The sequence below is a fragment of the Amphiprion ocellaris genome, chromosome 17 (genome assembly GCF_022539595.1).
Source record: "Amphiprion ocellaris isolate individual 3 ecotype Okinawa chromosome 17, ASM2253959v1, whole genome shotgun sequence".
NCBI lineage: Eukaryota > Metazoa > Chordata > Actinopteri > Pomacentridae > Amphiprion > Amphiprion ocellaris.
In genome coordinates, this window is record NC_072782.1 from 24,212,224 (window position 1) to 24,226,937 (window position 14,714).

The 14,714-nt window shown below is 38.0% G+C and overlaps 1 protein-coding gene across 1 annotated transcript; it reads left to right on the forward strand.

Moving 5' to 3' along the window:
* The first annotated feature begins 153 nt into the window (after window positions 1–153).
* auh (AU RNA binding protein/enoyl-CoA hydratase) lies at window positions 154–14,308 on the forward strand. The gene is made up of 10 exons (XM_023286300.3): window positions 154–404; window positions 3,265–3,332; window positions 3,890–3,977; window positions 4,246–4,332; window positions 4,875–4,967; window positions 5,338–5,394; window positions 7,331–7,518; window positions 7,688–7,738; window positions 10,696–10,743; window positions 12,941–14,308. The coding sequence occupies exons 1-10, from the start codon at window positions 197–199 to the stop codon at window positions 13,016–13,018; spliced, it is 966 nt and encodes a 321-aa protein (XP_023142068.1). The 5' UTR covers window positions 154–196; the 3' UTR covers window positions 13,019–14,308.
* The last annotated feature ends 406 nt before the right edge of the window (window positions 14,309–14,714 follow it).

Sequence of the window (14,714 nt, forward strand, 5' to 3'; positions counted from 1 at the left end):
TAGCTTGTACCAAATTTCTTACAAAAGACACGAAGATGAAATGACTATATTGCAAAAAAACCCAACTTCTACGTGTCTTGTATGGTCTAGGCAGACTGATTATCTATATGGCTCATAGTAATGCAAGCAAGTCACGTGATCACAAACTGTGACCGGGTTCAGAGTTGAAAGACAAGCAGCACTGCGGCTGTGCAGCATGGCGGTGCTAGTGGGACGCAGAGCCCTAATGCAAGCTTTCCATGTGCAGGCAGCGGGTCGGAACAGCTCGGCCAGGTTGGCAACTGTCCTTCCCTGCTTCAGACACTCCTGGAAAGTGTCCGGGGGGCACGGAGCAGTCACACGACCGTACAGCTCCGACTCGAAGGATGACCTGCGCGTCAGATACCTGGACGGAGAAGACAGTGGTAAGTTCCGTGTAGAGTTAGCGCCGATTCTAATGCAAGTTTGTCGGAGTAAAACTCTTGTTGTCGTGAAAACGACACAGAAATTGACGCTTGCTTTTCAACGAATGAAACTGACTGTGAATCGGTGCAAAGTCCGGCCACAGTCTGCCACCCGGACGCCTCCAGAAGGAGAGCGTTGCACGGTACGCGTTGACGTCACAATGTAACGTCAAGCAAAGATTCATGCCTTCAAACCCCCACTCCTTGCTCAGTTGGAGTATTTGTTTTGTTGTTAACAGCTTTCCTTCTGTACTAAAGCAAGCACACCATGTTATGTAGAATTGAATAAATGAGCATGCCACGATCAGAAATGAAATAAAACATTTACTGAAGAATTACTTAATGAAACGTAGGAGGTCTTAAATCAAGGTTGAAGTACCTTGTCCATTGTAATTTAAAGTCGTTTCTCTTCTGAAGGTGAAGTTCAGAGTTCTCAGGAATCTTGGGTAGGAATGACAAAAAAACCCCAGAAGATTACAGACGATCAAACATTCTTTGTCATGAAGTACATAAGCAAAAATGTATTAAAACATTGCTAATCCAAATGTATTTTTGAAACTATCATGTGAGGTAAACAATATTTTAGATATGCAGGATCTGCAATTTTCACATGATTTTTACAAGAAGTTCAAACGCTGTTGTAATAAAATTAGAATGATGAAATGTATGGCAGAGGTAAATAGTGTAAACCAGTTCAAAATATGTTGGTTAACAGTGCAGCACAGTTTGGATTTAAAAAGAAATCAATTTGTACCCTTTAATTACAAAATCCTGCAATGTTGACCACATGCTGGCTAACACAAGATGATGTTTTAAGTAAAAAGTGATAGCTATAGCAGGGACAAACTGCTACCACAAACCACGCAAAGTTGGCTATAAATGTAGTGAAAAATGCACATTAAAAAGTAGAAATTTACTGCATGCCTAAAAGCACAGAAGTTCTCCCTAAAACAGGTAATGACATGAAATTCCTCCTGCTTAACTTCTGTGCTAGTCAAGAGCAGGTCACAATCATCCTGTTTGATGTTCACAACATTGGTACATATGAAAATCTGTCTGTGTCCTTAAAATGTACTAGACATCGGACATTACGGCAGATGTTTTATGTCGGTGCAAAAACTCATCAGATTTGACTGCAGTGGGCTTAGTAGTACGTCTTCATGCTCATTGTTTTTAGTTTTATTTGTCCAGGTTTTGAGATATGTGTCTGAAATGAAGGGATACGTGAAATTGCATGTAAACTAATGGATAAGAGAGGCAGTGAACTGTTCTACTCTTAGAATGATCAGTCACAACATTCAATCACCTGCCTAGTGTGTAGATCACCCTCATGCCACAAGAACAGCTCTGATCCATTAAAACAAGGACTCCGCAAGACATCTGAAGGTGTTCTTTGGTATGAGGTACCAAGATGTTAACTGAAGATCCTTTCAGTCTTGGAAGTTGCAAGGTGGGGCCTCCATGCGTCAGACTTGTTTTTCCTACATATCTCATAGATGCTCGATTGGACTGAAATATGAGGAATTTGAAGGCCAAGTAAATCAACACCTTAAACTCTTTGTCATGTTCTTCAGACCATTCCTGAACCATGTCTGCAGTGTGGGAACGAGCATTATACTGCTGGAACAGGCCACTGCCTTTACTTAGCAATCCATGTTATGCACCGTGGAAGTACAGCTCTAAAGCTCACATGCTCATTGTTGGTGCTTTCACTGGTGGACAGGAGTCAGCATGAGTTGGAGATCCTCTGACTTAGCCATCTGATCATCACATTTTGGTTCTTTTCAAAGTTGTTTAGATCCTCATCTTGCCAAATTTTTCTTGCCTCCAACTAAATACCTTCAAGAACTGACTGTTCACTTTGCTGCTTCATCTATCCCATCTCTGACAGCTGCCGTTGTAACAAGACACAATGAATGTAATTCACTTCATCCATCAGTGCAGTGGCTGATTGGTGTGCACATCAGAGTGTCTGCATTCGTTTTTTTCCTAATGTATAACTAGTCCTCTGTATTTTTTCCAGTTTTTAGCATCTGTGTTACTTCACTGTTTGGAACTCTCTGAAGCATTTTTATGTTATACTGCTTGGTTGCCACCATTATTGAATGAATGCAACCGCTAAAGAAAAGATTGTATTTGACATTGGTGAAGGAATTGTTTTTAATGTAGATAAGTCATGAAATGGCCAAAATCTGCACCATGAGGTCAATATTGCGACAATACTGATCCAGCTGATTGGTGCATCGGTGCTTCATATTTGATCAAGAAATTACTCATTAACTTTCATAGCTTTTAAATTGTACATGAGAAATGATACAATAAAATATTAAGAAAATATCATTACAGTATACACTTATTGTCATAATATTATTAATCAGCCAGTTTTTTTCTTGAGTGGACTGATCATGTTTCACAGCAGAGTCAGCTCAAAGAGTACCCCAGAAGACCAATACCAACTACCATTTTTGGGAAGTGTTAGCAATATGTTTGTATAATATACTTAGCTTTGACTTGCTGAAGTTACAGTTGGATTTTTGTTTGATTCTTATTCAATATTTTATGATGCTTTGTTCCCATAAAGCATTTGGGTGTGTTTCTAGGACATTAGCTGCAAAAAATAGATACCAGCAGGATACAGTTCATCCTTTACACATCTGCTATACACGACATTTCAGTTTTTAGGATTTGGTGTCGATAGACTATGCTTGTGTTTCCTAGCTGGGACGCCATCATGTTAAATGACGTCTCGCATGCAGTTTTTATTGACATATTACCTGTACAGTGCCATGATTATTAGCATGATGTTACATCTGTCTTTCAGGTATTGTTGTTGTTGGGATGAATCGACCCAAAGCCAAAAATGCCATAAGCAGAAATCTTGTCAAAATGGTATGTATTGATATCCACCTTTTAATTTATGATGGAATTGCTAAAAGTAGGGTAGTGATTGGTAGCACTGTTTAAGCTGGAATTCTGTTCTCTGGCCTATATAGTGGATAAGGTAATGTGGATGGATGTCACACAGATGTTTGTGTGCCTCCTGGTTTTGCATTTATGAACTACATTTGTTTTCTTCTACTTTTTTGAACCTCCCACTAACACAAGATAAATCAAACAGTCAACATGCAGTTCCTAATGATGCACTGTTGAAATTTGGAACAAGTGCAAGTCTACCTGTAATTTCCTATGATATTCTTATACATCTGCATTTGCAAGATGTTTGTGTCTCCTCAGAGAAACCTGATTCCAGCTTAATAATATGACTCAACAGTTCAATGAAAGTAGTCAGTAGAAAAACTAACGTTTGTGTTTGTTGTCATGCACTTACATTTAGTTTTTTCTGATCTCTTATAATTTCTAATGTCTATGTTACTCTTGAGTTATACTCTGTAGTGTATGTTTTGAGGGGTGAGGGGGCAGTAAAAATAGTTTGTCTTATCTTTGAGATGTTTGACGCTGTGGAGGACATCAAGAAGAATAACAAAGTGCGCAGTGTCATCTTTTGCAGTTTGGTTCCTGGTATCTTCTGTGCAGGTATACTCTTGTAACAATTTTTTGGAGTTTTTACCTTTATATTTTAATATAGTTGTATATAGTTTAATGCAGAACTTGTGAATATGTCATCTTGAGATCTTAATTTTGTAATTCTCAGAAGATTTGGATCTAATGGAGAAATCTGTGTTTAGCTTGAAACTATAGTAGAAGCTCTTTTTGATGGTCCATACTGTGTTCCTCTGCAATATATTTCAGAAAGCTACTGACCTCTCTGGCTTGATGTTGCTGGGTTGTCTCTTGTGTGCAGGTGCAGACCTGAAGGAGAGGGCCAAGATGCAACAGTCTGAAGTGGGTGCGTTTGTATCCAAAGCAAGAGCCCTCATCACAGAGCTGGGTAAATACTGTAAAGAATTCTGGACTATGAATTCAGAAATGGTTGATGTATTTACTAGAAAGTGTTCCACACTTTAGACAGTGATGCATTTTGATGCCACACTTTTTAAAATTAATTTACAGTAATGACTTTGAGAAGTGAAAAAAACAAACTAATGACACAAATCAGCATTGGTCAAGGCAGCAGAATTAGATTTTGTTTTCTGGAGATTATTGCCTGCTCGGATACTTGGACAGTAACAGTACTTCTGCTTATTATCTTGGTATTTTTTCTGTCTTCTTACCTATCAAAGTCTTGGAACACATCACAGTTGATTATGTGTGAGCTTTAAGCTGACATTAATAAACTTGGGTGGAACCCTGGAAAGAGTTAAGGTTACTAAGTGTCTCCGGCTAATTCTGTGGTTTCCTTATCACCCTAATATGACGAGACGCACTTACATATTTGTACCAAATAAAATTGGATGGATCTGTTTAATGGACTGATATAGTTAGTTCTATCTGTAAGCACTGTATAGATATAGTGTTTCCTCTTTCTCGTAGGTAACCTGCCAGTACCAACAATCGCTGCAATAGATGGAGCTGCCTTAGGAGGAGGCTTGGAAATGGCCCTTGCTTGTGACATCAGAATTGCCTGTAAGATTTGGTTAACTTTACTTTGAGGTTAAGATAGGTTTGTCTACTATCTGTGTACAAAACACTTGATGTTTATTCGCGCCGCAGAACTTCCCACCTGTAATACTTAGCAGAATGTGCACAATGTATGCCTTGCAATGTTGCTTTTTATTTATTGTTGAATAATTCAAACCTTGTTAGGCATAGATATGATTATCCATTTTGAGGATGACATTATTTTGCATCCCACAAGATATGAACTTCCACAGTTTTACTTATTAATTCATATAATTTTTTTTATTGTATTTTTTTTAATTGTAGATAACAACTACATTACTACTAATAGTAATGCCTATATGTAAGTAGTAAAACTGGCTTTTGATCTCTCTAGCAAATACAGCAAAAATGGGACTCGTTGAGACTAAACTCGCAATTATTCCTGGAGCAGGTAAGGCTGGGTTTTTATTTTATTTCATAATTTTTTTGTTTACATTTTTATGTTGTCTAGCAGGGCTGGACCCGAATATCCGAATATTGGTCGTGACGATGGTGTCCGAATATTTATTTTGAGATCCGAAAATTGGGTTCCTCCCCTATCGGACGATGTCGCACAATAGTTATTCATCTCATCAGTTCGATGTGAACCGATCCTTAATATTATAAGATCCTCACTAATATTTTGTATTAGACTTCTGCAATTTGCTTCTTATGCATTTCCTATTGACAGAGTGATTTTAATAGCAAGATATTTAATTCCATCAATAGGCCATTTAACACCATTTGTTGAGTTTGACCAGCTGTTGAAGTCTGCCATATGCATCCATAGCCATTGTTTTGTCATTTTTACTTTATAACTCATACAAACATAAGGTTCATTAAGTGTGAGATTGTTGTTGCTGGTTCAGCTAGATATAGATGTATATCATCTTCATACAATGACAATTTATTTTGTTACGGATACAGATACCAATATCAATCAGCAATGGCAATAGAGAGCCATCTTGTCTGCAGCCGGGTTTTGGGGTAAATCACTTTAATAAGTACCTTTTACCCTGACAGCCACTTATGGATTAAAATAGAACACATGTATTGGTTTGGAAGGATATATCAAACAGCAAAAGTCTTGCACTACCCTGCTGTTGTGATTATATAACCTGTTTCATTATCATTGGAAAAAATAAATAACCATGAGTGAGTGAACTGCTTTGCTGAGGGCATAGTGGATGGCCAGTTGTGTTGTTCTTCTCTTATAAGAACACTGTAGCATACAAGGTGATAAAACAAGAGGTGTCCACTGATTGTCCACAAAGTAGATACACAAAGCAAAATATGTATAGTCAACGGTCAGGACAAACCCATGGGGACCACAGCGGCCGTTTGAAAGAGATGTTTCATCCATCCAACTTCAGAAAACAGCTTACTTGTTGAAGGTATTCCAAACATTGTCAAGTTAGTGAATGTGATGGACAACATCCTGATGCCCTCAAAAACTTAAGCCAAACGTGTGCTTTGTATTGTGAAAAGTGGACTTTTTATACCATCAGAGTTTGATGAAATAATTAAGGACAATGATAACTGTTTAATTTGACTCTATCTTTTTAACAAACGTACCAGTGTGTCGAGCATCTCTATATGTACACGCAGCATTCACACTGGTTAACTAAAGGTACTGCAATCAGCTAAAAGTTCAGGCTTTAACAAGTGTGCAAATCTACCACACCAGTTTTAATTAGCAAAAATATAAGTTTCAAGTTCTAGAACTTATAAATTCATTACGTTATGTAATCTTGAAGATTTTGGGTGTATCTGTCTCAATAGATTTAGGCAGGTATCACATCAAAGTCATAATTTTGTTATCATGACAGCAGTGGTTGAAATTGGAACCATAATGGAAATGTCCCAATGTTTTGTTTAAGTACTGCCAGGATATTTAAATGTTGAATGTTTTCTGGGCACAGCACCCTGTAAAACAAGGATACAGCTGATCAAAAATTTGTCGTAGTTTTTGGATGATCTTTTTCTTTACATAGTCTGTGACTTTGTTAGCATCCATTAAGTGCACTTCATTGTTGCTTCCCATTAAAAGGGAGTTTTTTCTTGCCACTGTCAGCTTAGGGCTTGCTCTGGGGGTTCAGGCATATGGGTTCTGTAAAGCGTCTTGAGACGATTTGCCCTGTAATTGGTAGTACATAAATGAAATTGAATTGAACTGAATTGTGCGAGATGGAAAATCTTGCAGGGTGTATTTCTTAACAAACCCCTGGCCTTCCTTAGCTCTATTCTTATATTCTCTATGAGAAGCACATTGGCTGTAGCGTCCTTTGTTGTGTAGTTTGGAATCTCTGTTGCATGTTTTACCGAGAGTTGTCATCTCTCTTTTGCAGGTGGCACACAGCGTCTCCCTAGGGTAATTGGTGTGTCTCTTGCTAAGGAACTCATTTTTGCTGCCCGGGTAGTGGATGGAACAGAGGCATGCCGCCTGGGTCTCGTCAGTCATTCTGTGGAGCAGAATAATAGTGCCGATGCTGCTTATCTACGAGCTTTAGAACTTGCCCGTGAGATCAACCCTCAGGTAGCAAAACCAGCTCACTTCCAAGCTGACCTTTCCATCAAGACAAATGTAACATTACCAAAATACTCAATTTGATTTAGTGATGAAAGGCATGAGTAAATAGTAGCTTTCTCTCATTTTAACCTTGTAACCAATGTAAAAAGAGTAAGTCTTTGATTTTTCTTCACAGGGTCCAATTGCAATAAGGATGGCAAAACTGGCTATCAACCAGGGGATAGAGGTAAGTCTTAGAAGTCAAAGTCGAGGCAACAGGTCTTTAACAAAATGAGACATCCTCATCTCAGTACCAGGCAGCGTCAATTAACTATGATGTATGGTGCAGCTGTATCACCTGTCCTTTATTTAAGTATAACCTAACACTGTGTCTTATGAGATGAGCAGAACAGTGTTCATGGTAACTTAAAGTGTACAACAACTTAGAATTCCAGTCACAGTGTGGCAGAATGTGATGAGAATGTACATGTCCTACTGTTGTTATTTAACTTACACGTGTGGTGTGAAGTATATGAGTGGAACACAAAATAGTACTATACAAATGTGACATACACACTTTTCCCAACTGAAAAACGTCAATGCGGAATTCAGGAATGATCATATTCCCATGGCCACCTCTTTGTCCAAAAGTGATGCATTCAGTTTCACTCTAAGTTTATCTATCGTGCTGTCAGAGACCCAGTTCTTCCATGAAGTTATTAGCAAGCATGTAAGGAGCCAAGTGTTCCCTTTCCAGATCCACAGCTTGTAAGTGTGACAGGAAGACTTGTGGTTTTAGGTTAAGTGTCTTTTCTCTAGCTTAACTCATAACTGCTATCTAGCCAGTGAAGACTGGATCAACTCTGCATTGATGAGAAGAGGCAGTCCATGCTAAGAGGCAGTCCATGCTAAGAGGCAGTCCATGCTAAGAGGCAGTCCATGCTAAGAGGCAGTCCATGCTAAGAGGCAGTCCATGCTAAGAGGCAGTCCATGCTCAGAGGCAGTCCATGCTAAGAGGCAGTCCATGCTAAGAGGCAGTCCATGCTAAGAGGCAGTCCATGCTCAGAGGCAGTCCATGCTAAGAGGCAGTCCATGCTAAGAGGCAGTCCATGCTAAGAGGCAGTCCATACTCAGAGGCAGTCCATGCTAAGAGGCAGTCCATGCTAAGAGGCAGTCCATGCTAAGAGGCAGTCCATACTCAGAGGCAGTCCATTCTAAGAGGCAGTCCATGCTCTTCCAGCTCAAGGCAATAGCTGTCCTGGAATGCAACAGTCCAAAGTCCAACACTTAAATTAATTAAAAAAAAAAAAAAAATATATATATATATATATATATATATATATATATATATATATATATATATATATATATATATATATAATGGGAATGCTTTGATAGAATAATTTAAACTTCAAAAAAAGAGAAAAACACTTTTTGACAGTTTTTTTTTCTTTTCCAATATACCACTAACCGTAAAACCTTTATTTTCCGAGAAATACATTTTTTGTCTGTGATTAGCACCAATAGGAACTTTAAAAACATACAATATGGTGCCAGTCAGAGATATACTTTATGAGAAAAATAACATAAAAATTATGGGTTTTTTTTGCAGTTATGGCCAATATTTGAACATGTATTGTATGCAATATAATATTGTTACTGGCCAGAAAATAATATTATGGTTTTCTAACTCCTACTGCTTCAAACTGTTTTATGAAAAGTGGTACCAAAAGCAGTTTGTCCATGTTTATTGCATATATGTCAGGCATATGCTTTTACTTGTTTTTGATATCTTGACCAAGATCTGTTGTTATTCATTATAACCTTGTTGGCAAAGAGTAAGTCACATACAGACATTGTGTTGGGAGAGTTGGTAGGAATAATAGACGGTTACTGTTGTCAGCATTAAATGCCTGTTTTAAAGTAGTTCATGCACATTTATTTGTAGAAAATCTGTTTCCCAGTTCATTGCCTCTTTATGCAGTATTGATACCCGTGTTGTTAGCAATATGGATAGATTTTCCTGGATATTCCAAGAGATGCTGATGTCATACAAATTGAGTTCATTTTTTGTTATCTGTCAATCTGTCATTGGCTAAAATGGTTTCAGCAGAGGAAGTTCTAAGAACATTTTCTGTTCGTCATAAACTTAGAGGTGAATCTTTCCACAATCTGGATGTGCGATGTAACCCTTACTCAAAGATTTGAAACAGTGAGCACCAACTGTTTACATCAAATGTGCACTTTGAACCACTATTTCATTCTCGCTGGATGTTAAATCAAGAAATGTTTCACTTGATATTACCTGCATAAAATATAACTAATTGAACATGGACATGATTGCTTCTGGTACCACTTTTCATAAAATTGTTTTAAGCACATTGAAAACCGTGATTTTTCTTTTAGCCAAGTAACAATATAATGTAACTCTTTCAGTTGGGACCACTGTTGGAGTGGTTTCAACCCTCATACATATTGGAGTAGACAGAAACATTGACCTTTTTTTTGACCAAATGTACACCGTCATACAGTTGGTTTGTATTACTTTATCAAGGCACAGTTGTACCATTGAAGACTACATGTACATATCATTGAAGCTGCCAAATTTCAGAACTGTAGCTACATTATTTCTCAAGTTACGGCACTTGAAACATTGATCCACAGATTGGTGCAGAGAAAACAACACATGGACCTGACCCCATAGGCATGACCCCATCCCTCTTTAAGAAACTTTAAATTAAATAATGGAAGTTATCTTGACCCGACTTAAAAAAAAAATAGACAACTGTCACATTAAAGATGATCAGGTGTTTGGCACTCGGTGAATTGAGACAGAATGACCCATATATTATCTGCCTTCAGATTTACCCAGAAGTAAGACAAGCAAGCTCTACTTCACCAAGAATATGCTTGGTTTTTCAAATGTGTGTCTGTGCTGCTTGTGCCTTCTACTTGATTTAATGTAATAAATATGAGCTTGAATGTCATTATAACTGTTGTTAAAGTAGGGGGATTTTGTAAGAAAAAAAGCCTTAATAACAAATAAATCCTAAATACTTGTACAATGCTTTTTGTAAACCCTATGAATTTAAGCTAACAATTGGAAAGCATTACACCTGAGTCACATGCAAGGACAAGATTGGATTGTAGACATTTTCTGCTGTATTGTAAACTTTCAGTGAAAGATACCACCTTCTGTTGCAGGTGGATTTATCAACAGGTCTGGCAATTGAAGAGGCATGCTATGCCCAGGTGAGTATTTGAGCAAGTCAGCTCTTCACACAGCTGCATTAAATATCTCCTCAATCTGCATTAATGAAATGTAGAATTTCTTTTTAAATGAACACTTTTTGTGGTATTTTGAGTTGAAAAATTGAAAAATTCACTGCAGGGACATGTGGGACTTGCAATAATTTGCTGAAAAGGGGCACACTGTGGGAACTTAGAAATAAATTACGGAATTGAGAGTGCACTATAAAATAAATATATGAACTTACATAAATAACAGGTTCTACTAGTGTTCCACTCTTCCATCATTTGCGGTAGTGGGACTTTTTAAGATAACTTTGTAATACTCATAGGTCTTCATTAGAGCAACCTGATCGTCTTGACTGAAGTGGGCGACACACCGTTTGTCCTTTTTGTGTGGGGAAATAATGGGGCAAAGGAAGTTGATAGCCTCTGATTGGTGCTTAAAACTTTATTCTTTGCTTACACAAACAAAGCCTGGCTATATCAAACTTGAATCATATCTGCCCCCCTCAGCTTCACTACACAGGAGGCATTGCAGCTGCATGCACAAGGTGACCATTACACATGCATGTTGCAGAACAGATGATACAGGTGGCTTTGATCAATCCAGCTGCCAAGGCCATGCAATACCTTGTGTGTTCTACTTGCGTGTAATCATGATCCCATGCAATTTTAGTCTTTGAGCCTTATTTTCTTTTGTTTTACACATGTATATAGAGCAGTGGTTCTCAAATTTTTTCTGTCGGGCCCCCCTTTGGAGGACAAAAAACTTTCGTGCCCCCTCAATAACTTTGTGTGTGTGTGTGTGTGTGTGTGTGTGTGTGTGTGTGTGTGTGTGTGTGTGTGTGTATATATATATAAAAACTGTGAAAACATGAATATGCAGGGCTGTGTTATTTTATCTGATTCCATTTTGTTGTTTTTCACAGTAAAGATCAGGGGTGTCAAACTCATTTTAGTCCAGGGACCACATAAACCCAATCTGATCTCCAGTGGGCCCCAAGAGTAAAATCACAGCATAATAACCTATAAATAACCACAGCTCCAACTTTTCCCCTTTGTTTTATTTCAAAAAAAGTACATTCTGAAAATGTTCACATTTAATGAACTATCTTTTTACAAGATATTATGAACCTGAAATTTCTTAAGGAAAACAAGTTCAGTTTCAACAGTAGCTTATTATGCCTCAGTTCATCATTTACACATGCATTGTAACTGCCAGATAACAGTTTATCTACAAAAACACAAAACATTCAGTCACAGGTATCTGGAACTGAACAATCTAGTATTTTACTTCATGATCAGAGCAACTTGTCAAGTTCTAGAAATTATTTTAAATTTACAATTTTACAAATTTGCAATTTACAGTTAATGTTGTTGTAATTTTTATCATTTGTAAAGTCGTCCCGCGGGCCGAAATGGACCGTCTGGTCGGCCGGTTTTGGCCCACAGGCCGTATGTTTGACATTGCTGGTAAAAAATAATCGGAGCCGATGAGCTGAGTATGTGACGTGATCAAGTACGCTGGTGTTCTGACTGCACATTAACGATGCGTTCTCCCGTTCTCAGGAGTCTGTACTTCGGAGTCTGAATGGCCAGTGCATATACCATAGATATATACAGAAGATCATTATTATTAATATTTTTTTTATATCTATGGCATATACAGTCTATGGGTCAGCACAATTTCAGTATTGTTGTACGCCGCGAAAAACAGGCCGACGTTAAAACAATAGTTCAGCTAATTAGTTCCGTGTTGAAGGACCTTTTCCTCCCAGTCTCCTGTGCCCCCCTGATATGCCTCTGCGCCCCCCCAGGGGGGCGCGCCCCACTATTTGAGAAACACTGATCTAGAGTGACTGTGTGGTTGGTTCTGGTTAAAAACATGTTTTCTTTATATGGCCTTTGTAGACATAGTGTAATGCGAAACATCGGCAGTCTTGTGTATTTCTCATCTCTGCGCACAAGAACATAGGGTGGACCCACAGTGGTGAAAAACTGCATACAGCCCCTGTTGTCCTGTAATTTAGACATAACTGACAGCCATGGAGGCTTTTACACATGTTTCTGATTCAACACTTTAGCGCAGGCCTGTCTCAGAAAAATGGTTACTGCAGATAACAAACACTGGCTTGATGCAGACTTCTAATAAAGAGATGCATCTTGTTTTGGTACTCATATACTTGTGTTTTTTCAGGTGATCCCAACTAAAGACCGACTGGAAGGTTTGGCCGCTTTCAAGGAAAAGAGGCGTCCTCACTACAAGGGAGAGTGAAGTCTTTAAAACAATCAGAGTTCTGCCTTCAGGTCTTCTATTGTTCCTCTGCTTCCAACATATTTATGGGTGAAACTGTACACAACAACACATTAAGCTGTACAGTACCCAGGGGACGTCTGTTTAACAGCAGAACATCGGGGTTCATCATGGCTGGTGTTTTTGCCACTAACTAAATGATTAAAGTGTAAAGTACTTGATAGGTGTACTAACAGACTGTTTTAGAATTTGCAGAAATCAAGTAAACTAACAAAGGACTGGCCTATAACATGCAAACAACAACAAAATCTAAAACATTAATTCTCTTGAAATGGTTAATGCTATTTGCAATATGATTGGCTGAATGTCCATAAAGCTCTGAATCCCACACATAAATGATGCATCATAAGGTTTGTTGTTTTTTTCTTTTGATAGAAATATACTCCTGTGTTCAGAAGCATTGTATGTGCATGAAATCTTAACACAGTCTATCCCGTTTTTCAATAATAAAACACTACAGATGCATTAATTCAGCTGCTAATCAAAGACGTGAGTCATCAAAATGATATTCAGGTGACTACATTGGAACAAGAATCATATGTTTCTCCATCGCTACATCTGTCTATAGTGCAGTTGGAAATGTCAGTAAATTTGGGGATTTGAATGACTATTTTCACGCATCTCCCATCTTTTGGAGTTGCTAGTAATTAAGATATTTGCAAAGAATTGAAAAATTGAAGTGTATCTCTTCAGTGAGGCTCTCCTCAAAACTCTTACGAAATGTAGGTTGCTCACTAAAGAATCACTTACTTTCTTTTCCCAGAGCTTTCAATCGCACTCTGCAGTTTTCAACAGTGGATAGTGCTCATTCAGTTGACACTTGATGGTTATTTGCTCATGGAGACTGACCACTAATATAGATCATTAGATTTAATCAAAAAAGTGAAGCTGGGGCTTTTTCTCCAGATGTGTGATATTCTTTTCTATACACATATTTGCCTCAGCACTCCAAACTCTAGTGCACACAAGAAATAAAAATAATGGGACCTTACAGGACTTCAGAGACTCTGTGCTTTTCAATATATGGTCCAGTCTTAGTTGTATCCACACAGATAGAAATGGTCATTGTCGTAAATCATTTCAATGAAATATCTCTGAGTTGCCTTTTCTTCTGTACAATGTGTTGTAGTCTTCACAGATGCTTTTGTAATCCAGTACCAAGACTCAAACTGCTTTTGTGAAACTGTTGAATGACTCGATAAGTTAAGTGAGGCCATGTCACACAGTGAAATAAAAGTGCTCTCACAGAAATGTGTTACGCTTGTAGTTTTTTAAGTGCACATAGTTGTATTGTGTCTGGCAAAGATGCTGCATATTCATGTTCATATTGACATGTTTCATAACTAGGGATTGATGTGAGATCACATGCAGTAAGCTGAAGTATGAGTAGAAGCTGATGGAAATGGTAACGGAGTACTGTACGTGCATTATTTTAAGTGATCTTAAAGCACTAAATGATCGGGTTATAAAATCTGAATCTGTCTGCTGATTTTGAGCAGATCTACTCATATTAAATCATAATATAAAACTCTTTTACATTATTACACCAGTTTAAAAATGCAGGTCAGGAGGAAATGTAAAAGTCTTTGTAAGCCACAACTGTTAGTTCAGAATCATAGCTTTAAAATGTCTCCCACACAAAAGCCTTAACAGACAC